The 26,897-nt window shown below is 38.7% G+C and overlaps 1 protein-coding gene across 4 annotated transcripts; it reads right to left on the bottom strand.

Annotated features, from left to right (window-relative positions):
• Positions 1 to 465: 465 nt before the first annotated feature.
• Positions 466 to 26,226, bottom strand: LOC127970101 (zinc finger FYVE domain-containing protein 26). Of its 4 annotated transcripts, none has more exons than XM_052572364.1 (41): positions 26,130 to 26,226; positions 25,355 to 25,630; positions 25,024 to 25,099; positions 24,831 to 24,911; positions 22,301 to 22,790; positions 21,773 to 21,897; positions 21,382 to 21,546; positions 20,335 to 20,423; positions 19,606 to 19,739; positions 19,340 to 19,531; positions 18,254 to 18,844; positions 17,713 to 17,883; positions 17,484 to 17,635; positions 16,968 to 17,211; positions 16,212 to 16,475; positions 16,029 to 16,139; positions 15,766 to 15,936; positions 14,828 to 15,064; positions 14,640 to 14,745; positions 13,733 to 14,568; positions 12,838 to 13,034; positions 12,347 to 12,451; positions 11,375 to 11,497; positions 10,983 to 11,156; positions 10,640 to 10,889; positions 10,395 to 10,487; positions 10,101 to 10,270; positions 9,822 to 9,955; positions 9,131 to 9,159; positions 8,862 to 8,995; positions 8,511 to 8,731; positions 8,001 to 8,148; positions 7,584 to 7,793; positions 7,268 to 7,483; positions 6,486 to 6,683; positions 6,213 to 6,409; positions 5,819 to 5,978; positions 4,515 to 4,574; positions 4,244 to 4,426; positions 1,619 to 1,669; positions 466 to 1,534 (listed from the first exon to the last, which is right to left on the bottom strand). In XM_052572364.1, exons 2-41 carry the CDS (start codon positions 25,543 to 25,545, stop codon positions 1,346 to 1,348), a joined length of 7,668 nt encoding a protein of 2,555 aa, XP_052428324.1. In that variant the 5' UTR covers positions 25,546 to 25,630; positions 26,130 to 26,226; the 3' UTR covers positions 466 to 1,345. The 4 variants fall into 4 exon arrangements, with proteins under 4 accessions (XP_052428324.1, XP_052428325.1, XP_052428327.1 ...); XM_052572365.1 differs by having other exon boundaries at positions 14,828 to 15,061; XM_052572367.1 differs by having other exon boundaries at positions 19,340 to 19,528.
• Between the last annotated feature and the right edge of the window lie 671 nt (positions 26,227 to 26,897).

Genomic DNA, 26,897 nt, shown 5'->3' with positions numbered 1-26,897 from the left:
GTATATATTTTATATGGTTGTTTTGTATATATAATTATATTTGAATTACTTTGAATTATTTAATAATGTTAATAATCACCCTTCAGGAGACATTTGTTTGTGACTCTAATTGGATTCAGACACAAGTATATCCTTTTCTTTGGCAACATTGCTATAACAGTCTTATTGATTTTAGTACATCATAGACATTGTAAACAGACGTAGTTCCTTAAAGGAATTGTCTACCTAAAATTTTGAGTTCTGTCATAATTTACTCACCCTCATGTCATTCCAAACCTGTATGACTTCCTTTCGTCTCTGGAACATTAAAATAAGATTTTAAAGATGAAAGGTTTGGAATAATATGAAGATAAGTAAATGACATGACAATTTTAATTTTGGGTTAAAATATCCCTTTAACATGTCCCTAAAATAGTAGTAAAAATGATAACACATTCACAGAGTTGACATCATGAAACATTAAAGGAGGGTCAGAGACTGTTTAATTTGATTAACATACTGTAAATATATACACACACCCTCTCTCACACACACATTCATAAATCGTGCACATAATTTCAGGGCGTTAATTATAGGGTAAACGGTGTCATAGACAAACACGTAAACAACATTTCACTGATACAGTATAATTAGAAAATTGCAACATTATACCCAGAATGCCTTACTTTCCCACTGTAACTGTTAGTTTAGAGTTTCTCAGTATTTAAGACACTGCATATATTTGTTCTCAGTGCTCCCTCATCATAATGACCTGTAAATCACACCTTCCCTTTTAACAATACATTTTGTAGTTTAACCACATCAGATTGCAATCTCTCACTGATGACCAAAATAAACTGCCTTTTTTTTTGAGAGCGAGCTGATGTGATGCTAAATTTATAGTAACACCACCGCAAATTTGCCATGAACTCAGATAAGAATTAAATTAATGGGAGACTCCAGATAACTTCACTACCATATGACCTTGTTCCATCAGGATAAGATTTAGTCACAGTGATTAGAAGAAAAATCCCTTTTCCTGAGGTAAGAGAATAAGCTCAGTCAAATACTACAAAGCACAGATGTGTATTTGCCATAATTGTAAAATGTTAAGCAGTTTTCTTTCTGATGGGGACCGGTAGATTGAGCGGATCAGATTCTCAGTGGATGAGGTTTGATAGTTGGACTGGTTCCATCATAAGCTAGATTGTGAATAGACATGATGTAACAAAAGTGGCACAATGGTGATTTGTTTCCTGGCATATTGTTTCACTCCAGCCAATAAAAGCAGAGCAGAATACCCCAGTGACCAACAGGAATTAGAGTTCACAATAGAAACTGTTAGTGGTTATCAGTTATTGCTTTGTCATTGCCGTGACAATCGTTCCTGATGCTCCGAGAGCCACTGGCGGCAGATATCGTGCATGACAGAGTCACCTGAGCTCTCAGCGGCCCGCATCACATCCTGTACAAATGGAGCCGCCTTCACAAGCTCAAGCTTCACAGCCTGAAGATACGCAGCCCGCAGCTTACTGCACTGAAGATATGCCTTTATCTACAGAGAGAGAGAAAGAAAAGCGTGTGAATGAGAGCAAGAAAGTGTGTGAGGGGAAAAAACTGAGAAAGAGAGAATCCACACCTTGTTTTCTGGACTCTTAGATTCTAGAATCAAGCCTTCTAGTTCTTTAGCCTAAACAAAAGAAAAACTTTTTCAAAAAGAATTTACATACACATTATATACAGTATTGTTCAAAATAATAGCAGTACAATGTGACTAACCAGAATAATCAAGGTTTTTCGTATATTTTTTTATTGCTACGTGGCAAACAAGTTACCAGTAGGTTCAGTAGATTCTCAGAAAACAAATGAGACCCAGCATTCATGATATGCACGCTCTTAAGGCTGTGCAATTGGGCAATTAGTTGAATTAGTTGAAAGGGATGTGTTCAAAAAAAATAGCAGTGTGGCATTCAATCACTGAGGTCATCAATTTTGTGAAGAAACAGGTGTGAATCAGGTGGCCCCTATTTAAGGATGAAGCCAACACTTGTTGAACATGCATTTGAAAGCTGAGGAAAATGGGTCGTTCAAGACATTGTTCAGAAGAACAGCGTACTTTGATTAAAAAGTTGATTAGAGAGGGGAAAACCTGTAAAGAGGTGCAAAAAATGATAGGCTGTTCAGCTAAAATGATCTCCAATGCCTTAAAATGGAGAGCAAAACCAGAGAGACGTGGAAGAAAATGGAAGACAACCATCAAAATGGATAGAAGAATAACCAGAATGGCAAAGGCTCAGCCAATGATCACCTCCAGGATGATCAAAGACAGTCTGGAGTTTCCTGTAAGTACTGTGACAGTTAGAAGACGTCTGTGTTAAGCTAATCTATTTTCAAGAATCCCCCGCAAAGTCCCTCTGTTAAAAAAAAGGCATGTGCAGAAGAGGTTACAATTTGCCAAAGAACACATCAATTGGCCTAAAGAGAAATGGAGGAACATTTTGTGGACTGATGAGAGTAAAATTGTTCTTTTTGGGTCCAAGGGCCACAGGCAGTTTGTGAGACGACCCCCAAACTCTGAATTCAAGCCACAGTACACAGTGAAGACAGTGAAGCATGGAGGTGCAAGCATCATGATATGGGCATGTTTCTCCTACTATGGTGTTGGGCCTATTTATCGTATACCAGGGATCATGGATCAGTTTGCATATGTTAAAATACTTGAAGAGGTCATGTTGCCCTATGCTGAAGAGGACATGCCCTTGAAATGGTTGTTTCAACAAGACAATGACCCAAAACACACTAGTAAACGGGCAAAGTCTTGGTTCCAAACCAACAAAATTAATGTTATGGAGTGGCCAGCCCAATCTCCAGACCTTAATCCAATTGAGAACTTGTGGGGTGATATCAAAAATGCTGTTTCTGAAGCAAAACCAAGAAATGTGAATGAATTGTGGAATGTTGTTAAAGAATCATGGAGTGGAATAACAGCTGAGAGGTGCCACAAGTCTCCATGACTCCATGTCACACAGATGTCAAGCAGTTTTAAAAAACTGTGGTCATACAACTAAATATTAGTTTAGTGATTCACAGGATTGCTAAATCCCAGAAAAAAAAAATGTTTGTACAAAATAGTTTTGAGTTTGTACAGTCAAAGGTAGACACTGCTATTTTTTTGAACACACCCCTTTCAACTAATTGCCCAATTGCACAGCCTTAAGAGCGTGCGTATCATGAATGCTGGGTCTTGTTTGTTTTCTGACAATCTACTGAACCTACTGGTAACTTGTTTACCATGTAGCAATAAAAAATATACTAAAAACCTTGATTATTCTGGTTAGTCACATTGTACTGCTATTATTTTGAACAATACTGTACTATACAATATACACATACACACACACGCATATGATAGATAGATAGATAGATAGATAGATAGATAGATAGATGAAAAAGTTCTATATGTTTTATAATTTAATTTATTTTAAAAGCTAACGTTCTTATATTGTAGATTCACTGCACATAAAAAGGAAATATTTCAAGAGTTTTTGTTTTGTTTTTATTCTGATGGTGATGACTTGCAGCTTAGGAAAACAAAAAATTTAGTATCTCAAAAAAATGTGAATATTTTCTCAAAGATCAGTAAAAAAAAGATTTACAGAACAGGTGTTATTGAAGCCAAGGTTGCATTGATAGCAGCCTCTTGATTCTCGATTTGGTTGAGGTCAGGTGAGTTAGCAGGCCAGTCAAGCACAGGAATATCAATTGCTCAGTTTGGCCAAGAGGACAGCTCCAGGAAGTGTTCTAGTTGTTTCAAACGTCTTCAATTATGGATAATTAAGTTTTATGATAAAGCAGGTTTTTTTCTGAACTCTTCTCCAGATGTTTGGTTTGATGCAATCCTGTCTGAGCTCAGGCAGTTATTTTGACCTCAGGGCTTGGTTTTTGCTCTGATATGCATATTCAGCTGTTAGACCTTTTATTAAGACAAGTGCCTTTCCAAATCATAATAATTAAATTGAATTTGCCACAGGTTATCTTCACTTTAAGTGTAGTAACATCTGTACAAGCAATATGAATCCTCCTGAGCTAAATTTCAGCTGTCACAGGAATACTTATGCAATGGAATTAATAAATTTGCAAATATGTTAAAAACCTGCTTTTTTTTGCTTTGTCATTATGGTGTATAGAGTGTAGAATGATGTATATATATGTAATACAAATGCAGTAACATGAATCCAGAAAGATTGTTAGGTTGGGAACTCACATCAGCTGGACTCTTATCAGCTACTGAGACACAGCTGAGCACAATAGCGTCACAGTCATGTTTAGAGGCTGTCCCAGACTCCCCTACACACTTCAGCAGCTGCCGCACGGACGAGTACTGATGCTGCCGGACAAGGCGCTGTCCGACCCGTATGTACACCGCCAGTGCCTCCAGCTGGAAGTCCTGCATCACATTAATGAAGAGGAGAATCAGAGTCAGATGTGAACAAGACAAAGATTCAGTCTGTAACAGCTGTGTAATAAGTGCTTACCTGTATTACTCGATATGCAATGCCAAAACCTTCCTCAATGTTCTTGCCTCCCAGCATCACCTGTGCAATATGCAGAGAGGTATGTTTATATTTGTTTCCTTTCCAATTCATCTTTAGTCTGTTAGATCTATGCCACAATGCACTGTCAACCAGTTTTGAGTTTTTTTTTTTGTATATACACTACCATTCAAAATTTGGGCTAAGTAAGATTTTTATTGAAATATAATTCATGCTTTAAATTGATCAAAAGGGACAGTAAAAAAGTATTTATATTATGTTACAAAAGATATTTCAAAATACTAAGCAACATTTTTCAACAATCATATTAAAAGTTTCTTGAGCACCAAATTAGCATATTGTAATTACTTCTTAAGTATCATGTGACACTGAAGACTGAATTAATGGATGCTGAAAATTTTGCCGTCACAGGAATAAATAACATTTTAAAATGTATTTAAATTAATTATTTTACATTTAAATAATTCTACTTCACAATATTTTTTTTTGCTCTATTTTCAATCCAATAAACAAGAAACCTATTTCAAAGAAGTTCCCTTAAATCAACCCTAAACCTTTGAATGGTAGTGTTGTGTACATATTTGTACATGTACAAAAGCACCTGATCTGGGCCACTTTCAAATCGGGTTTAAAATGTTATATTACTTCACTGAAAAAATCTAATCTGCATTAGGCCATGCATGTAGTATAATTGCAGCCTCAGAGTACAGCACTTTAAGCATAATGTGCGGTTTGAATGTTATGATATAGGATTATTTTTGTGTTTATAATATTTCATTTTATCTATAATCTATTTCAGTATTCTGTAAGGTTAATGCTGTAAACTATAATTAACAATATGCATTACTCATACACACTTCAAAAGGATCAGCTCGTGCAATCAGGGTGAAATCCATTCAGGGAAATACTTACAGTTAAACACTTACAAACATAATATACATACATAACAGACCAGAAAAGAGCAGAAATGTATTGATTTATTTATCCATTTAAATAGTTCAATTGAAATATTTATGAAAAAAAATTATTAGATATGCAGCATTTACACTGTCCCCTCACTTTAATACAATCTATCCTATAAATGCAAGGACGTGAAGAACTGTCTTGAATGCAACCTTCATAATTAAGGTGTGGTTACGATTACTATCGTTCTGTGAATTTTCACAAGTGAAATCTTTTCCTTTTGACAGAAATCAGTCCACATCTTTAGAAACGGAGATATGGAAGAGGATGCAGCAAAATGACTAGATTGTGTTTATACTGAAGAACATGTTTTCTTGGCTCACCTTGCAGGCCACATCCACTTTCATGGGGCTGTTTCCAAACAGAGTGGGTGGGGCACTGTTCCCTGTGAGGGTGGGGCCTACAGCTGTCCTGGATGGTGAGCTTTCACAACGGTGTAAGAAGCGTGTCACCTCCAGCTGCAGCTCAATTGTGTGCATGTGTCTGCAACATTTATGTTCAATTACCACATTGAAATTTCCTAAAGCCAAAATACTGAGGAACGTAATGAAAACTCTTATCAGTAGTGATTATATAATATTTTAATTAAATGTATGTTATTATACATAATGCAAATACTAGTAAATTATATTAAATACAAGTTGGTATACACTTTGCATCTGGCTGTTTCATTTCTCTCCAACAAATATAATTCTAAAATCAATTTGACTAAAATACCTGGAGACATCAGTGGAGCTCATTTTCTTTCTGAAAGAGGAGCTGTGTGATTTCCTGCGGCTCTGTTGTTCCTGCAGGTAAGTTCTAAGGTGCTCTTTGGCTCGGATCAGCCAGCGCTGCTGTTCTCCCAGCTGCAGATATGACTGAGCACCGTGAGAAAAGAAGCGGATACAGGTCATAGCGGCACGAATGTGATCCTACAAAGAGAGGGGAGAAAATTATAGCAGCATGCTACAGAAGAAGGGAAAATATGTGCATGTGTGTTTTAAGCACCATCATGAACTGCTGGAGCTGGTACAGAGAATGGTAGTGTCCCTTGCGCTGGAGCAACTGACAGGCTGAAAGAAGGTAACGGCCCCAGGTCTCTAGTGTGGGGTCCAGAGTTTCTAAATGACCCTGCAAAGCCCCCAACTGTCCACGTTCAAGACAGGGCTGAAATACGCCCTCCAGGAACACATCCTCTGAACACTCCTAGAAACAGACAGAGAGAAAAAACAAGACAGAAAATAAACATAAATATGTTCCTCGTATGTCATATAAAACATGTTGCTAAAAAAAATCAGATTACATTTACAAAGTGATTCATAAACTTGGGATTAGACAATAATTTGTTTTGAAGTCTCATGTTCACCAAGGCTGCATTTATTTGATCAAAAATACTGTAAAATACAGTGAATAATTATTAATAATTACTGTTTTCAAATAACTGTTTTCTATTTAATTATAATTTAAAATGCCTTTTATTTCAGTGATGTCAAAGCTGAATCTTCAGAAGCCATGAATCCCGTTTTTTGTGTTAGTGTTTTTGATGTATTATAAATGCTAAAAACATTTGTGTTCCTTAATATTTTTGTGGAAACCATAATAGATTTTTGTAGTATTTTCTGATGAATGGAAAGTTCAAATAACAGAATTTATTTGAAACAGGCATTTATAAAATGTCTTTACTATCATTTTTTGATAATTAAAAAGTATACATTTCTTTATTTCATACAGTAGAGGAGTTCTAATAAAAAAAACTGTGAGATTTAAAGTGCTCTTTAACTTTGCAGAACCTTGTTCTGTATGTGGGTGAGTGCGTCTCTCAGGCAGTCGTGCCGCAGGTAAAAGCTGATGAGGCTTAGGTGCGTGCCGTAAGTGAGCAGGTAAAACAGACACTCCTGATAATAGCTGCACTGCTGAACTCTGCCCTCTGCTCCATCTAGAGGAGCAGAATCAGAGAGAGCCTCCTCCAGCTCACGCAAGGAGGCCAGGATGTCCTCATCCACCGTCTATATAACAAACAAAAAAAGGCAGACGATGAGCGTGCATGTAACGTCAAAGATCTCATCAAGTCAAGTCTGTGTCTTCTGTGTCTGGGTGTATCATTACCATGCTCAGAGTGGGATTGACTGTGGACTCCAGGTGCTGAACGATCTCCTGCAGAAGTCTCACTCCATGGTTTAGCTGGTTCCGATCTACTGGTGCTTTCAGACAGCGGGCAAACTTCTCCCTGGCTCCACTCAGATTCCCAGCCTTCAAAGACGCCATACCCCACGCCTGCCAAACTCCATTCGGGTCTAGTCCACTCTTAGTCGAAACCTGAGCATTATAAATAAAAACTGGTTGCAAAAAATAGCTGAACCCAAAATCATGACAGGTCACTAGATTAAAAACCATTTTCTCTGTATAAAAAAAACATTCTGCATAAAATCTCCTTTTGTGCTCAACAGAAGCAGGAAAATCATGAATGTGTGTAAATGATGACATGAAAGTCATCTTTGATTGAACATTTAATTTAAATCTCACCTCCACAGCTAGCTGGTAGTGTTCGGCCTCCAGTAGCTGGTTGCGCAGACGTGTGACTGCAGTCATTTCCTGAATATCGTCCAGAGATGGAATGTATTTGTAGTTTGCACTGACTAGGATCTTCAACACATCCACCTTACTGATGTAGCTGTGGATGGAGAGGGAACATATTAAAAACAAGTGAAAGATACATACACTGTTTTTCAAATGATTTTCTAAAAATAAATGTAGAATTGTATTCAGTAACTGATCAAAACATTAAAAGACATTTCTAATGTTTCAAACTATTTCTATAATTTCAAATATTTTGTTCATTTAAATGTTCTATTCATTAAAGTGCCCTGAAAAAAAGTATTGTGGGTTGTTGTTGTTTTTGTTTTGACCAAATAAACAGAGCATGGGTAAGCATACGAGGCATACGGAACAAAAATCAATTTAATGCTTTAATATAAAAATACAGAAAAAAGATACTACCTGCAGATTAGACATGTAAAGGTGTGTGTTTCTCACCTGTCACAGAGTGCAGGCTCATGGGTGCATCCTGCGTTCACAAACATGAGTTTGGCACTGAACAGCAGCTGACGCATCACATCTGTCAGCAGACGCGCATCCACCTCAGGATTGGTCAGTTTGCGGGAGAGTGAGCGGCAGTGGCCAATCAGCTGTTGGCCGCAGGCTGCGTGATCACTGTGTAGCGTCAGTATGGCCACACACAGGGATGCACTGGGTGCCTTTAACATAAAGAGAGAAAAACTTATATATTTATTAAATATAAATAAGACAATATAAAAGAGATCACATTTAAACCAATCACTGTCAAACAAGCAATCCTTCAGCTCCATTGCGAGTAGGAAATCACACCTGCTCATAGTAGAACTCGCTCTTCAGCTGTTGGTTCTCTGCCGGGTTTGGAGTCAGACGGTACTTCTTTCGTGGGACCTCAGGCAGACTGAGAACCCCATTTAGGACTCCATCAACAGATGCAGGGCTGCCAGCTACAGAGAAAAGTTTCGATTACAATCTCGTAATCATCATCTGAGTAAAGGTATCAGTATTTTGCCATACAACCATAAGATGATAATGAAAAATAGCTTGTATGTGTGACATGAACCAAACAGAGACAAGTTTACCTTCCCCCTGTTCATGCTCCTCATCTGAGCTGCAATAAACACAACATGAGAAATCAATGTACATAAGAATCCTAGATTAGGGTGAGAAGCATTACATTTCCAGGTGTGCTACAACTAGATCCTATTCTGATTTATTTTAATAGCTCTGGTTACTTAATTGTTCTTTTAGTACTTTTCACTAAAATAAATAATAATTTTCACTAAAAGAAATCTTCAAAAGTTTGGGGCCAGTAAGTCTCCTATGTTCACCAATACAGCGTATATTATAATATATTTTCAAATAAAAATGTATTCTTGTGATGGTAAAGCTGAATTTTCAGCAGTCATTACGTCTTCAGTGTCATACGATCCTAATCCTGTAATTATGTAATATCCTGATCTGCTGCTCAGAAAACATTTCTTATTATTGTGAACTTTTAAAAACTACAGTTTAATAGTTTTGTAGAAACTGATTATTTTCTTAAGATTCTTTGATGAACAACTTAATGCATCAATTAAATGCATACTTGCTGAATAAAATTATTCATTTCTTAAATCTGGCTGACCCTAAACAATTTCATTTTCTCAAATAATTAAATGATTTAGATACTAATAAATTATAGTACACGGTTCTTAGTTACCGACCATATTAATAACAAGTTCAATGACTAATAAAAACGTCTTTTAAAAAGGGTTTGTTAATGTGTCTTACTCCATGTGGAAGAAGTTGTAGCACTGGTCACAGACTCTGACAGGCTCTTCAGAGCCCTCTACAACCATCTTCCTGCTGGAGCAGGAATGACACACCAGCCTGCCGCAGCGTCTACAGTGATGCCGTCTGTTAAACTGACAAAGGAAAAGATTTATGTTAAAACTCTAATTCTTAAAGAGAAGACTAATACAGAGCAGAGGAGGAGATCACAGCAGGAGCACATCCTATCAGATTAGATTATTCACAGCCTATTTCACTCCTACACTCTGCCTCTCTCACCATGGTGAATCTCTCCCTCTGGCAGACCATACAGATGTGCTGTTTGTGGTCTGGGATCCAGTCCTTGCGGTCAGGGGTTTTTTCCGGAGGGGTGAAAGGTGTGGCCAGCTTCCGGATCCTCTTCTCACTGGAGCGTCTCTCACTGGAGGGTGTATGCATGGGTGTGCTGCCTGAAGAATGTGTGTGCAAACATGACTTATAAACTAGAAGGTCTTTTCACCTTCCGGGTTGCATACTAAATAGAGTGTGGCTAAGGACAAAAAGCATGGTCCGCGAAAGAGGTGTGGCTTATACCTGCTGATTGAGGAGGGGTGCGGCTTGGAGAAGAGGGGCCGCTCTCCTGGGCTGGACACTGCAGAAATGCATCTTGCAGACTAATGACAGAGTCTGAGACGGAAAGAGAGAGGAAGAGAAATAGATTAATGTAAAGAAAAGTTCCAATATAATGATTTAAAACCTCTAATAACACGAACATTGACAGGAATGCTTGTTTTCAACCAACAATTCGGTTAAAGGACGGATCCACCGTTCAAACTCACCAGAACGTGACCACTCTCTGGGTGCATAAGGAAAATCAAGAGCCTTCCGGGCGTAATCTGCCAGTAGGGTGTCAATGTGTTGGTTGGTGATGCCAGCGTCCTGAGTTGGCAGAAGGCTCCGTAGAGTGTTGATGGCAACAGTAGCCCAGTCTACCTTAAGATTCATCAGCAGCTGCTCCAGCATGAGAAGCGGATCAGACAGCAGGGAAAAATACTCCTGACGAGATGCTTCAGGAAGAGTGAGTAGAACCTGTGACGGGTAAGCACACCACACTATTCTGTCACACACACTTCTTGTTCCATCTGAATCAGTGTGTTATTTGGTTAGGTCAAACATTGTTACCTTGGAGCCAAGGTGAAGGGCATTGATGTGGCGTCTTCGTGCTGGGGTCATCTGACTCTGGAAGTGTAGGGTGAGGTAGTCTGACAGGAAGTGGCATGCAGCTAATCCAGGTCTTCGATCCAGGGCTCGCTCACTAACTTCCAAACCCACTGAATCAGAGAGAGTCTCTAAGAGCTGTATACAGAGAGACACAGAGAGTCGAGTCTGTTTACTTATAGCGTTATGCACAGTTAGTTACACAGTTAGCACCCACAAAGCTAGTCATTATCCATATGCTTATGAATAATATGGGCATGATTTAGGGTCACTGTTGGCATGAAATTAATTTACAAACTAAACTAAATAACTTTATTTAGATACAATGGTAGCCAAGAGAATGCATAAAAACACACCTGAAAAGCATCTTCTGTGTGATTCTGTTCAAGGAGGTATAGCAGGTGCTCGGTCTGCAGCTGCATTCGAGACTGATCGGAGACTGAATACAGCTGCACCCACTGGGTACACAACTCAAACTCCTAAAAACACACACATTCATCCTTCATAATAAATGCATTTTTTTTTTTTTATTAAAATGACAAAATGCTTTCAAAAACACAAAACACTTCATAAAAATTCACTCTTTGATGAGATCTAATATCCTTTGTTTCATACTCCAGAACACATTTTGGTCTGCTGTGAACAGTGTTGCCAAATCCAGGCAGGATAATAGGTTTTAGAAGAAAAACTGCCTCTCTCTATTTTTACACACAAATGGCTGTTACCTGAAATCTCTCTCATGATGCCTAACCTCCAAGAAAACGACACATATACAGCAGGGTCACAGAATCTGGTAGCATTAGAGTTTACCGTTACCTCTGTCTCTTTCATTAAAAATGGCATACAGAATTTCACACAGAATGGCTTTAATGCTACCCAAATTCCCTCTGGTGAAATCTAATCTCCTGTTTTATATGCTAGAAAGCATATACAGCAAATCTGACAGGACAGCATTATAGATTACCAAAACCTGTTATCCTTTTCTATTACACAGAGCTGCTTTAACGCTCCTCAAATTCACTCTGATTATGTCTAATCTTCTCTGTTTCATGCTCTAGAAAGCATTTTGGTCTGATGTGAACAGATGCAGAAACACAGGATAGTGAAATGGCTAATTATTCCCATATTACTGGCACAGTCAAGTCAATACAACAAAATAATTCAGCACCAACTGGCATTTCAGTCACAGTAATGCAGCATCAATACATCCATTCAATTTATTCAGTCATCATAGGAAATATCCACATTTCCACTGCCATTTACAGTAGGTTTACACAAGTCAGTTGTACTATCCAGTGATTGTTTTTCAAATCTTTCCATAGACTTACCCTGGCCTCCAGCATTAGACTGAATACAGATTCAGGATTCTTTGTAGACTCCTCCCTCAACTCCTGCCACGTCTCCCATGGCAATGGTTGCTGCAAACTCAGCATCTAAATGGCAGAATTATGTCAACAGCCAACTTCTGCAATATGGACATTACAGATGTGTACAAAAACTGGAACTGATTTTACAGAACAGTAATTTCAGCCTCTGTCTGGAGCTTATAAAACAGACAGAAGATGACATGGTACTGCAGTTTTGTTTTGTTAATACTTACTAGCATGTTTATGCACATTAAAGTGTCTTAACATAAAGATATTATTTAAATTATGGGAACATGGTAATACATGGGTATATGCTATGTAATATGCATATTTATGGTTAATGCATACATTTAATTGTAATTTAATTTAATTTAATTTTTAAAAACAGAATTCTGTTTGCCATTCTAAGACTGATACAGTTAATACATAGAGTATCGCTGTGTCAGACTGACCTGCTGGTACATATCCAGCTCATGTTTTCTCTGCTGTAGCTGCTCTCTGAATGGATCCTGGGTGTTCTGGTCACTGAGACAGAATTGCAGCAGCTCTAAACACACTTGTAAAGGCCAGCGGTCCAAACCCTGGAGGACCACACGTGCACGCAGTTCCCAGTCCCTTACACGAAACAACTGCTCCGCACTGCTGCATTCTTTACAAAGAGACAAACACAAAGACATCTGTAAAATAACCTTATTTATGGTCTTGTCAAGGACTGTCAGAACTATTTAGTTATGATTATTTATGGGACAAATCCCCCCAAAATGTATTTATTTTGAACCAAAGATTTATAGAACATACTGTCAGATACTTCAACTGAATAAATGAAATCAATTGATTAAAATTAATGCTCTGTCTGACAACAAATACAAAAGAAGCTGTAAATAATACACATGATAGCAATATTACTCTGTTTTAAATGACTGGCATATATTCTCCAATCTTTTAGTCTGCTTAAACCCCACTCCTTGAAATGCTACGCCCATATCTGAACATCCAATAAACAGATGCATAGAGACAAGATTTTACTGTTTTCTTTTTTGATAATTAATTTCACTCGGATGTAGGCAGAGAATACAGATAAAAGAGATAAAGAAAATAAAGAAATCTGACTGTAACAGGTCACAAAAATCTCTGCAGAGGCACAAAACCCTGAATAGAACAGAATGTAGATTAATGGGGCATTTATCTGCCCTAAAATATAACATCCAAAATATTTAACTTTTGACTTTTTTTTGTTTGAGTCCTAGATATGTAACTTTTGTCACTTTATGGAACTTTTGATGGTAAAACAAGTAAATCTTAGAGTAAAAACTGTACCAGACATTGTGTCGCCCAGGTAAATCTTACCTTGCAGGGCAGTGCATGCCAGTAGTTTGTCCCGGAGTGCCCCCTCCTGACTGCAAGGTTGAGCATACAGCTCTAGGAGGTCTAGGGCTCTGTTCAGATCACCCATATTTAGGGCTTGCTGAAAAGCCTCAGCAGCCATTGCTTGTCCCACATTGCTCTGCAAGCCAGAAAACAACATTCCCACCACAGGCTTCCCACAGAGAGCTGCCCCAAGACCCTCATCTGCTTCCAATGAGACCCCTAGAACTGGCTCAGCCATGGTCCGTAGGTACATACGCAGGATAGGGAAGTTTTTAAGCAGGCATTCCCCTTCCTTTGAGATCTGGTCTCCATCCAAAACCACTTCTTTGCGTCCAGATCCGCGAAAGTAGCCTGACCAGCCAGAGGAGGCAGCTCGGGTCACGCCACCCCGACTGGCACTGAGGCAAGCCAGGGCGGCGACGAGGGGGGAACGGGACTTCAGGAAAGACAACGCAGATGGAGTGAGGAGAAAAGAAGAAGGAGGGCATGAAAACGGCGAGGGCGGAGAAGTGGAGAGATTGGTGGATGTGGGAGACATGTCCTCCACAGAGACCTCAGACTCAGAACTGGGGTCAGAGGTTGTGGCGGGGTCAGAGAGGTCAAGAGAAGGGGCGCACTCCAGAACATACTGCTGGAGAATTGAGGCAATGCTGGCTGGGCAGAACGCCCCATTGTTGAGGCCTGCAATCCTCGGCTGCCCCTGAGAAAATGTCATAGCCCTAGAATCCCATAGAGCGAGAGTTTCACAGCAGCGCTGAACTACAACCTGTTGCACACTCAAACGCAGCCGCTCCTGCTGCAGGAGATGCAGAACCCTGCAAAAAGAGACATATATATGACTGATATGTACATTTGTAAAATGCAGGACTTGCAGATCCTTATTTACCTGTCAGGTGACACCTGTCTGTCAAACAGCAGGAGAGAGAGAAGCTGGCTGGGAGACTGAAGCAAAAGTAATAGAGGATTTCCAAGCTTCACTTCCGTGGACTGATCTAAGGTCAGACCACAAACATCAGATTTAAAGCTCATGATACTTAAAGATTCCAGTCAACAGAATTAATGAAATACTTTTACCTTCTGACCATAGACTGCGCACCAGTACTGAAGCCAACACATTGACATAATCAAGGAAGTTGCGTATGTAATCCGGTCTGCCAGGGGTGCTGTCAGGCTCAGACGGGCAGAGCTGGTCTACATACTGTAGGAGTTGTTTCATAGCAGTCCGTACTGGGTGGGAATCGAGTTCAGACTGCCTAAGACCAGCCTGTTCAGTCAGTGCCGTCAGGAGAGAGCTCCCCGCCAGACCATCTACTACAGGGGAATAGAAGCAGCCAAAATTAATAACAGAAATTACATTTTAAAGGAGTCAGGCCACAAAAAAATTAAAAGCCTTGGAATGAAAGTTGTATTTGATATAATATGATGTTATTGCATCAAGAATTAAAAAAAGTGTCTCCGCAATTAATCCAAACCATTTAATGAATATAAGCTGCAATAACATCTTTCTCAATGAATTATAATGACAGTGTTTTAAGAATTGAAATTACTGATTTTTACATTTTATATCAGTTTTGACTATACATATTTTTTCTTCATAATTTCATCTTTTTGTAATGATTTACTTTTTGTGTTGGGATGACTGTTTATCTCATAATTTTGACTTTGTCCGTTTCAACAAAGTCAATGTCAAAACTCCTATATTTTAATCACAATTTCAGCTTTTTTGTAAAAACTTTCAAATTTTATGTTAGAATGGTTTTGTAAACGGGCTTCCATTAAAATCAGCCAATGAGAATCAACATAAAAAAATTATATATATATATATATATATTTGACAATTTATTTATCACCAATGTTTTAGACTAGAATATTTTCTGTAAAGTGCTTAACTACGACACATTGAGCAAAAAATTTTACAATTCTGGAACAAAATCTAAGAATATCATCACATTTTACGCCAAAAATGTGCTAAAATGAGCACAAAGATAATGCCAAGCTCACTTTGCTAATACCTGAGCTGTTGGTGGCAGAGGTCAGGGTTTGAAGTGTGACCTCTAGGCGCTGATTCAGGTTTAGCCGGGAAGTGATACTCTCTTCTGTTAATGTTGAATGACAAGAGAGCAGCACTTCCTGAGCACTGCAGCCGAAGGGACTGTAGACAGCATTCTCCTCTCCATTACAGTCTAGAGTAGAAAGATGTTACAATAAAGAGGCTATGTAAAGTAAACAAAATATAAGTGAGCATGCAACTGTAACCAAAATATTTTTTTTTTACTTGTTCCTTTGCTGGTGGAGGTTCTATTAATGACCTTGCTGATTTGCTGCAGTACTGAAGGAAAGCCTCTGATACCGCTGGTGTGAAGAACCTTTGGATCTAATCGCATACCTGCGGTAGGCAAAATAAGTCAGGACTCTGCAATAAAGATGGCCTTAGTAAAGTTGCTTGATGCAGGCTCACCCCTGGCCTCCAGAAAGCCGCTGAGTCTTCTTTCGGCAGCCTCGAGCAGCTGCCTTGAAGTTTTCCACAGAGTGCACTGACAGCAGGCGAGGTCAAAGGCTGCCATAGCCGCAGGGCTCAACTCTTCCAGCAGGGGTTGGATGAGGTCTGGGGAGTCTACAGAGCGCTGGGAGAGCCAGTAACTGTCCTCTAGACAGGGTATTGGCCGGCTTGAGGTACTGAGTAGACGTTCGGCCACATCAGAGATAGAATAAAAGGCCATGCCTAAAAAAATAAGTAGACAGTAAGTAGGTCTATAGATATCAGTAATTCACAAAAATGAGACCACTTTATTCTTTTATGGGTTAGCCTTAGATAATTATACCACCCTGTATCATATCTGTTAAATAAAATCCAAATACGTTCTTACAAATGTTAGGGTGGTAATAAAAAAAATGCCTGTTTTGCCCTAGCACATCACACTCTTTCACAAAATATGTGCGCCACAAAGAAAAATTATGATGTTCTGATATAAGTTTACAAAAACTGAAACTAAAATTAAAACCACTAAAAAAATTATTTCATTACCCGAAATTTAAATAAACATTAACTAAAATAAATTCTTATTTTGTGAAAAAAAAAAACATATGTAATGTAAACATTTTATTGAATTAACAGAACAGATAATATAATTTTTTTGGACTGCACTTTGCTATATAAAAAAATCCAAGTCTATGACATGTCCTCTTTAGTTGGGTAAATGTGTTTGCGCAATACCTGCAGCTGCTGCGCTCCCAATGCTTTTAAGTGTTAATCTGCTGCTGCTGCCCATTCTGGTCCTGCTCGCTGGAGCAACACCCACTGTGCCCAGACCCTCTGAAGACGAGGACGATGAAGAAAGTGACTGGCTCTCTATCTTCTGCTCCACCTGAGCCAGCTCAATCAGGACCTCCCGGTACCGGTCCATAAAGACCAGTTCACCTGCACACTCAGAGTTCTCCAAGCCGTACATCGCAATCACCTAATAAACACACACAACACAAACACATACCATTAAAGAAGCCCAAACGGATGGATCTGGACCACCAGCATTGACTAATGAGGTCAACACAGAATAAATCAGTGCAGAAAATGCTAAGAATGTTTCCCAGATTCCTTTTAGACCTGCGTATATTCTGTCTGTACCCTTAAATGATAGAACGGGGTAGTAATATGTAACTCACAGTGCCTTCATCATCATGAGAATGACATCATCTCTGGGGTTTTGTGGTAAAAAGTGACATCATATCTCACCTGCTGGGCCTCTATGTAGTTGCCTCTGCGTATGCAGGCGATGAGGAGAGACTCCGGTGGGGAGAGCATCGCAGGAACCAGCCAACTGTGGGGTCCACCACATGGACACACTTCACTCCTACGGCACACAGCCCCAACACACACTCCGCCATCTGCAGCACAAGCAATGATCAATGCGAGCGTTTAGCCAGGATGTGGGAAGGAGGTTTTAGTAAATGTGTGAACTGACCTGAGGTGCTGGTGCTGACCTCCCCGTTCTGACGTTCAGTTGAGGCGTGATGTTCAGAGCGGTGTCTATGGTTTCTTCTCTTCCTCCGAACACCTGAACTGCTGCTGCCACTGCCCTGGCGTTTCAGAGGAGGTGCCGGACTTGGGATTGGAGATGGAAGGCACAAGCCATCTAAACAAACACACACAAACATACATGCAGTGTTTTACTGTTCAAAAGTTCTTTATGCTCATCAAGGCTGCGTTTAATTGATCAAACATACTGTAAAATATATTATTATTGACAGTTGTGCTGCTTTATATTTTTGTGGAAGCAGTCATACATTTTTGAGGATCTTTAATAAATAGAGAGTTGAAAACAACTGTTTATTTGCAATGTTTTGTAACATTATAAATATCTTTACTGTCCCTTTTGATTAATTTTAATGTATCTTTGCTGAATAAACTAAATTAAATATATGGTATTTTATATATTTTTAATGGTAGTATATGCATTAAACCCTTGCAACATGAATATCAAAATGCTACATTACATTTCTCACCATTCCCATTGTCATGGTTGCTAGTAACAATCTGCAATCTCCACTGGGCTTCGGCCGTGTATTTAGACAATCTCTGTAAGCGGGCGCTGAATGTTTCCGCTGTAACAGAACATCCTATACTCTCTGCCAACTCCACATCGGCTGCAAGCGCCCTGCCGTCTTCCTGCCCGACTCCACACACACCCTCCAAGCCCTCCTTGACCAGACGCAGAATCCCTTCCATTACACTCAAATCCACCAGAAACCCCCGGCACCCTGACAGGTGGCCCAGCTCAGGGTTCATCTGATCAGATTCTCTACTTTGGATCTCTTCTTTCAATTCCTCCATCATTCCAACTTGCTTTTCTGCACTTAAGACACTCTCAGCTGTGCTTATACTTTTAGCACTGCTTGGTTTCATTTTCTCCGTGTTTGTGTCCGTTTTGGTTTCTGTTCCAGTGCTGATCTGATCTGATTGTGGGCTGAAGTCCAAGTCCGAAAGGAAGAGGAGGGAGAAAATGTTCTCCAAGAGTTCCAAACGGAACAATGGTGGAACAGCTTCCAGGTACAGCTGACATTCTGATAGGTAGTGCTGGAATAGATCAGAGCATCCTGGGAAGAGTAAAGAAAGAAAGGTAAACCTATGCTATCATATTTATTTAAACTTTGCAATTCACATTTACAGGGGAAAAAAATCCCTTGTAAAAAGGGATATCATTCTACAGTGATGGCCAAAATAATTAGAACACTAGTATTTTCACAAGGTAAAAATGGTTTTCAGTCAGTTATTCTTATCTTTTGCTGTAGTGCGTCAGTAGGATATAACAGTTTACATTTCCAAACATTCATTTAGCCATTAATTGTAATAATCCAATGAGATTTTTGTTTGCACAAGGAGTCTGACAACAGCCAGTGCTCCACACAGAGATCTGATCTCATCATTATCCAGTCTGTATGGAATAACATAAAGAAACTGACACCAACTAATTACCTAATTCATGGAATCACTATGGCATTTAGAAAATTATCAAAACCATAAAAAAACATAACTCCATGGTACATTTTTGTTACTGTATAAAAAAATAAATAAAAAATCATCACTGTCACCTTCGGTTGGCTCCTCCCTCTGTCCCGCCTCTGTCTGCTGCTGATGCAGTGGCTCACAGTCCAGGCAGCCGGGGTGCGTGTGTGCGTTCACACAGATGGCATAAAGGGCATACTTCATGGCACAGAAGCCTCGAAACAGAGTGATGTTCCGCTGGACAGAGCTGCTGGGTGCGTCCACTAATGAAGGATCTGCTACAAAAGTAGAACAAAGATTTAAAGTTTCTGCAGATCTATGTGAATTCAAATGTACCCCCTGTGTCTCATACCTGTTTTCTGCAGTAGTTCCAGAACTCTGTGCTCCTCGTATTTGGCGAGGGGTGTCAGGGAGTGCAGCACATAGAGGGCAGAGTGATGGTCCAGCATGTGTAAGTGACTCAGCAAGGCATCATGAGATATCCCTCTGTACAAGTGTGCATACCAATTAATAAAAATATACACTACTATTAAAAAAAGAATGGGGATATTAAGTTATGTTTTTTTTGTTTTTAAGGTAGTTTGTTTCGCAAGAAATTAACATTTTTATTTGCACGATACATTGAATTGATCAAAAGTGACAGCAAAAACATTTATATTGTTACAAAATAAAAAAATCAAAGTATCTTCAAAAAAATATTATTTTCCAGTATCTCTTTTCCAGGACATTTTTTTTTTATATTTAGAAGAAAACTTTCTGTAGCACCAATTCAATGATTCCATAAGGATTTTGTGAAGACTGGAGTAATGGCTGTGGAAAATTCAGCATTGCCATTACAGGAATTAACAATATTAAAACAGAAAGTTATTTTAAATTGTAATAATATTTCACAATATTGCTTTTTTCTGTCTTTTTGATCAAATGAATGCAGCCTTGGTGAGACTTTATAGTAGTGCAGATGAACAAATAGCTATTAATCCATGAACAGAAATAATTTACATAATTGACAACTTTTGGACATACATTAGGTTAAATCAATTTTTTTACAAAAAAGAAAGCATACAACAGGGTTTTAACTCACGGGTTGTTCTGGTCACACCATTCCAGCACACCAAGTTGAGAGGACAGAGTGCAAGCTAAATCACTCAATACTGAATCATTTGTCTGGGGCTACAGAAAGAAAGAACTCAATCATTCATTCACATTGACACATACCAATGTGGAATATATACATACAGTATATACATATATACATACATTTATATATATATATGTTTTTTTTCTGTATTGCTTTATTGAATAGTTATTTTTTTTATAAGAAAAAAAGTTATTACTGTTATACAGTATTACCACTTTTTTAAACTAAGTTTCAATAACGTGATAAGACCGAATATCATTATAGAAGCATTAGCAATGAATCACAATATGAAAATTTGATACCGGCAAATCCCTTAATTATAGATAGATAGATAGATAGATAGATAGATAGATAGATAGATAGAGAAACAAAGAACCCTTTTCTTGTGAATGTCATCTACTATATCTAATAGACTCAAATTAATTTAGGTGTACACTTCATGAGTGTTTTATAAGCAAACATAACACACTTTAGCTGGAGGGAATTTTTGAAGTAAATGTTTTTTTAAAGTAAATATGGACTTCAAAAGTTAGACTGCTCTCAATGAACATTAACTGTATGTGTGGCCCCTATTAGACAACACAACACTTTCTTGTAACATTAGTAAGGAATAATTGAAGATGGGGTGTTGAATTATTCTGGAAATATTAGAAAAATAATGCCCACTTCGCTTTGCGTCATGGCCACATCACCACCTTGGGTGTTCATTATTTTTCTAATATTTCCAGGTTATCTATCCATGGTGATTTTTTGACAATGTTATGTTTACAAAGTACTGGTTTGCTACAATGAATGCTTTGTAGGTGTTTATTGTGTAGCTGGTTATAGTCCAACATTCCTGTGCAACTACAATCAATCTATTATTGTTCTATCAACCCCTAAGCACCTAAACTACAAAAAAAATAAAGTCTTAGTAAGTCATTCTTGAACCAGAATAAGCTGTAGAGGGGATGTGGCTTTGTACTGACAGTCACATATTTGACTACTGACCTGTTGGTTATGTAGGACTCTTAAAAGGGCTTTGGCAGAATCCAGGCTTTGACAATGCATCCAGCCCAATGACAGCAAGAGGCGGGACAAAGGCTGAAACTCAGCCTGCAATAGTGTTTCCAGTTTGGCAAACTCCTCCCGCTTTATGAGATCTAAACCAGTAAGCTGCAAACAACAAGAATATTTCACTGCAATTATAAAACTGGAGAGGAAAAAATGTGTTGCTTTCTTTTATACTATTATATAAATGTTGTTTTCAAATGAATGAAACTTTATTAACTTGATAAGTCTCACTGACTAACTTTGAGACAGTGCAGAAAAATACTGACAAATTCCATTTTACACATTCACTTATTTCTAGGCCTCTGTTTGCCTGAGTGTGTGCACCCACCAAGACCTGCTCCAGAAAGTGCTTTCCAGTGCTCAAACACTCAAAGTAAATGGCTTTCCACACCAAACGCTTGTCACCATGACAGCACAAGCCAAGCATGACCCTTTCCAGATCAGGCAAGTCCACTAGAAGGAAATATAGATTTGTTTTTGACAAGCAACAACACAATGATGTCTACTTATAAAAAATAATAATAATTAAAAAAAAAAAAAACATCACATGCAAATGGTGTGACAAATGAAAATGCTTTGGGAGGGAACTACAACCACAGGAGCAGAAGTGTGAAATGTTAAAGTAGAGGAGGTGGCACACACACACACACACACACACACACACCAGTAACAACCTCATTCACTTCCTTAAAACACAACACATACACTGGAATCAATACCACTATTTATGCTGGCTCAGACTTGGCTTTTAAGACTTTAAATTACAGTTGACCTACAGCTGCTCTAGTTTTAGTTTCCAGAAACAATACCAATAAGACATTTATAATGTTGATCACAGTCAACTTAATTGACTCACCCTGTGTATGTGGAGCTTCTCTCAGCAGTTTCTCTTTGAGCAGTCTGACTGCTGTGGAGCTGTACGACGTCAACAGAGCCTGGCCCTGCGGCCTCAACAGACATCCCAGAATCCTCTCCTCTGTCATGGGCCCTTCTCTAGCTGACCACAAACCCTCCCACAGGGTCTCTAGCTGAGCATTTGACCTCTCTGGCCCCCATGGTGCTAAGGCGAGAGCTGAACACACCTCTTCCACCCATTTCTTGCTCCTCTCTTCCACAGGCACGTTCACTCGCTCGGTGAGATGCTGGATGAAGACGTCCTGTAAGGCGTGCTCTCTAGAGTGGCCTGAGTGCTTAAGGAAGCTGATGAGAGAGTGGCAGAGCCGCGGCTGCCGGCGGGTTAAAAGAGAACGGAGGCAGGATAGAACAGCAGCGCTCAGTGGAGGGGTGCAATCACCTGGAATCTTTTCCTTTACTTCCTCAGAGTACAGAAAGGCTTCATGCAGCTCCTATAGAAGACATAGAGCCAAGTAAAGATGGCATGAAACACAAATTGCGATCATTGTTTCTTCTTTATTGCGACATATATCAAATGTGAAAAAAATTTAAGATGAAACTTGATTTTGTAGAACTGATTGGATCGTTGGATTGCTGTCATTTGTTAATTGCTGTGATTGTTTACAGAAAAGAGATGTTGTTATAAGGGGCGCCACATTAACGTTTAAAAAAAAACATTATTAGAGAACATTTTGCACAATTTAAAACGAATATAATTTGAAACGAACACATGACTTTTAGTTATAGTGTATAAATATTTCAGGACACACACATCTTGTCTACTGAGGCCATTAAAGAGATGATATACATCTCAGTAAAATAAATAATTGAAATTTCCACAAAGCATGCAAGCTATTTTGCCTTAAAGGGGGGGTGAAATGCTCGTTTTCACTCAATATCCTTTTAATCTTGAGTACCTAGTACTGCATCCTTCATAACTCCAAGAAGTCTTTAGTTTTATTATATTCATAAGAGAAAGATAGTCTGTACCGATTTTTCCTGGAAAAACACGACAGGCTGGAGGCGTGACATGTGGGCGGAGCTAAAGAATCACGAGCGCGAGTAAGCTTTTGCATTGAGAGCGTTTGGAAGCTGTGACACAGATCCAGAGGCTGAAATTTAACAAGAGCAGCATCAGCAAAGGCGTCTCTATGTGGTATGTACTAAAACTGTATATATTTGCTTAGCGGTTTTGGAAAATGACTAAGTTCCACTTTATGTCGTCTTTTTTTTTTTTTTTTAAGCTGTACATGTGGAAAGTTCAGTTTGATGACAACATCGCATGTTGTTTACTTGATTAGCTTACGCGCCGATAGCTAAGTTAACAACACAGAGATATTTGAAGCAGTTTTACTCACCGCATGCGGTTCCAACACACGATCGTGACCCTTTTTCGTTGAGACTGCATTATCCTTAATAAATAAACGATGTGCAAACCCGGCGTCAAACTGGGCCTTGTTTGTAAAACAAGCATCTTCGAAATGCAGGGAACAAACAAAAACACTTGCACAACTCCGTTGATGCTCTGTAAAAATAAACTCCATCCACTGGTCCCTTAATGCTGTTTTTTTTTTTTTTGGTAATCTGTGCAGGGTTGTCTTGCCCTGGCAACCAAAAACACACTTCTTTTGTGACTTTTCGCGACGCTCTCGCTCTGATCAGTGAATGTCTGTGCTCTCACTCAGTGCTCTGCTATATGGGAGCGTGCGCTCTACCAGCAGAAGTGTCCTTAGGACCCATATAAGGAAATTCCGCTCCATCTAACGTCACACAGAGCCATACTCGAAAAAAACTTTCCAAAACTTGTGACAAACCGGAAGGAGTATTTTTGGAACAAAAATACTCCTTCAAACGTACAAATTAATTTTTGAAACTTTGTCCATGTTTAGCATGGGAATCCAACACTTTAACAGTGTAAAAAACTCAGTATGCATGAAATAGCATTTCACCCCCCCTTTAACGTGCAGTTACATCTACCACTGTCCTGCAATATTTCAAGGGCAAAATAAATTCAAAAGGATTCCATGAAATTTAGATTTTTTTTTTTTGTTTTTTTTTTTTTTGTTTTGCAAATCCTGGTTGAATGGGCCAACAGAAAAACTGCTTGGTTTTAGATTGACTTCTGTGTAAGCTGCACTTCATACATCACTTTCACTAATGACAATGGACCTTTTTTAGACTTCTGGAAACACTGTCACTTAAAAAATGTCTATTGCTACATTAGGATTTTTAAATATGGAAAAGGGATGCAATATTTGTCAGACTGGAAAAAAAGAATGCAAAAATAAAATATTATTATAGTGTATGTCTTGCTCAACTGTGCACATTTGCACAACAACAACCGATAGAGTAGAACCTTATAGTTTAAAGCAAAAGATATAATCTGAGGTTTGTCAATAAAAACCATAAAGTTGTTAAAACAGTGTCAGCACTATCTTACTTTATATGCTACATACTTGGTATCAGCATACAGTAGTTGAAATGTGTCATACCTTAAGCACAGACAGTGGCACATCTCCAAGTTCTTCTAGAAGCAACATGAACTCCAATTCTCTCTTCACAGCCCCGCTCACCTGCAGAAAAGGTAACCATAATCTGAATCATGAAAAATAGTTCCCGATAACAGTGATGAATGCTTCCAACATGAAGCATCCATGAAAAATGTAATCCAGCGAAAACGCACACCTTTATTTTAGTATGTTTTTCCAGAACCTGAAGCCAATACCAGGCCAGTCTGTGAGGGCTGCCCACTGTTTCCCATCTAGGTATAAACAAAAGAAAAACAGATGTGTTTCCTAAAAAATCTTAACTTTAGCCTCTCGAACCCTCAACATAATGACAAGTACCTCTTATAATGACAACCACAGTTTCCACCGAAAGCTACTATAACTATTGTAACCACTATCCACAGAAAGAGGAAAATGGATTTGAATACACTATTGTTCTCGGCATTGGTTCATGTCATTTATGACTTTAATGAGCATTCCTGTAGTTTATTCCTGTCAGAGTCACTCACCTGAGCGGGTATGGGTGGGTAACGATGGCTTTAACGATACTGTGTGGGCCATGAGGATCATCTCCGCTCGCATCGCCGAGCTGACCCACGCAGGCTGCCGCGAGCTCCCACTCACCACGCGTCAAACACCGCGTGAAGAATCCGAAGAGCTCGCGTCTGGAGGTCTCTTCTTCACGGCCAAACGGATGCATGATAGATAGTCCGCTTTGATTCAGCAGACTGTTGGGGTCCACGGAAAGATTACTGACCTCAGATGTGCCGAGAAGTATTCCACATCTAGATAGGAGAGGATGGAAATTGAAAGAACAAAATCATGAGCGGTTTTGTAACCATCTAATAAGTGAGATCAAATTAAATTCACAATATATGCACACATTTTTATAAAGGTCCAGTAAAGCATTTATTTTGAATAAAATAATAATTATAAGATATAATAATAATAATAAACCCAAAGCCAAAAAATTTACAGACTTCAAGTGAGAAGATCTGAACCGGCTAAAACCTAAAGCAGAAAAAGTTACAGAATTGATGTCAGCATTTCTTGGATTTAGTCTGTTAACGACTTCTATGAGGTATTTACATTGCAATTAGTGTGTTTCAAACTTTGGTTTATGTAACAGCTCCAAAAAGTGAAACGATGACAGCAAAACAACAGACACTGTCCACTTAAAAATAGTTTGGAAGAGAGCAAATTAACTACACTGTCAAACGTCAGTAGCCTACATCGTTTTACGCTTACGTACAAGAACAGATGGATGATTAAATTAGCACTCACGATTTGAGTTTGTCGTTTATATCTCAGACTAGAGAAGAGCGCGTTCAAATGCGCTTGCCATCAGCTGTGTGTGGCCATGAAAGAGCCGAGTCATGTGACTCCATCAGCTGATCCAGGAGATGTCAGTTCAAGGGTCAAAACAATAGAAAGGAAAGAGGGGGTAGGAATGGCAAATGCAATGAAACTGTCGATCACAGTGGGCTGGGCTTTTGATGAAATAGCTATACTTATTTTTGGTGACTATCAAATTGCTGGTCATTATTTAAAAAAATAAATAACTTTACTAAGATTGCTGATGTAGTCAAGTGATACCTGTTACTTTTCTCAGCGCTGGATAGATGAGCCAATAACAGTCGTTTATGATACAGGATAAAAAAAAACATTTTATTGATATTCTTTTAGTTGATTTCAGTTTAAATCTAGGTAGGTACTAATCATTTGGATTGATAACTTACATAATACATTTTATGATGTTCAAAAGTAGTCAATATAATAATAGAAAACGCATACAAACGTTGCACGTCTCTACTCGACAATAATAAGCGACCCCTGGTGGAAGACAATTAGGTTATTTTTCGTGCAATATTTGTCTGCCAGAGGTCCAAATAAGCAATTTCTCTCACAGTATTATATCTGCAGTTATTTTTTCGGTCGATGATTGTTGTGACCTAATATCTTTGGGAGTCATTGTGAAAATGTTTTGATAGTTAATGACGTGGCTTTACGCAGATGTAAAGTGCGCATGTTTCATTCATAAAGTTATTTTGT

The sequence above is a fragment of the Carassius gibelio genome, chromosome B13, assembly GCF_023724105.1.
Source record: "Carassius gibelio isolate Cgi1373 ecotype wild population from Czech Republic chromosome B13, carGib1.2-hapl.c, whole genome shotgun sequence".
Classification (NCBI taxonomy): Eukaryota; Metazoa; Chordata; class Actinopteri; order Cypriniformes; family Cyprinidae; genus Carassius; species Carassius gibelio.
This window is presented reverse-complemented; position numbering and strand designations above follow the sequence as displayed.

Bases quoted from the DNA above. Each gene is read 5' to 3' on its own strand.
- LOC127970101 (XM_052572364.1), bottom strand. From the start codon at position 25,545: ATGCATCCGTTTGGCCGTGAAGAAGAGACCTCCAGACGCGAGCTCTTC. The intron at 10,488-10,639 runs GTGAGTTTGAAC...TTTCCGTCTCAG, and splicing joins CAGAGAGTGGTCACGTTCTG to ACTCTGTCATTAGTCTGCAA. The intron at 9,956-10,100 runs GTGAGAGAGGCA...TTCCTTTGTCAG, and splicing joins AGAGGGAGAGATTCACCATG to TTTAACAGACGGCATCACTG.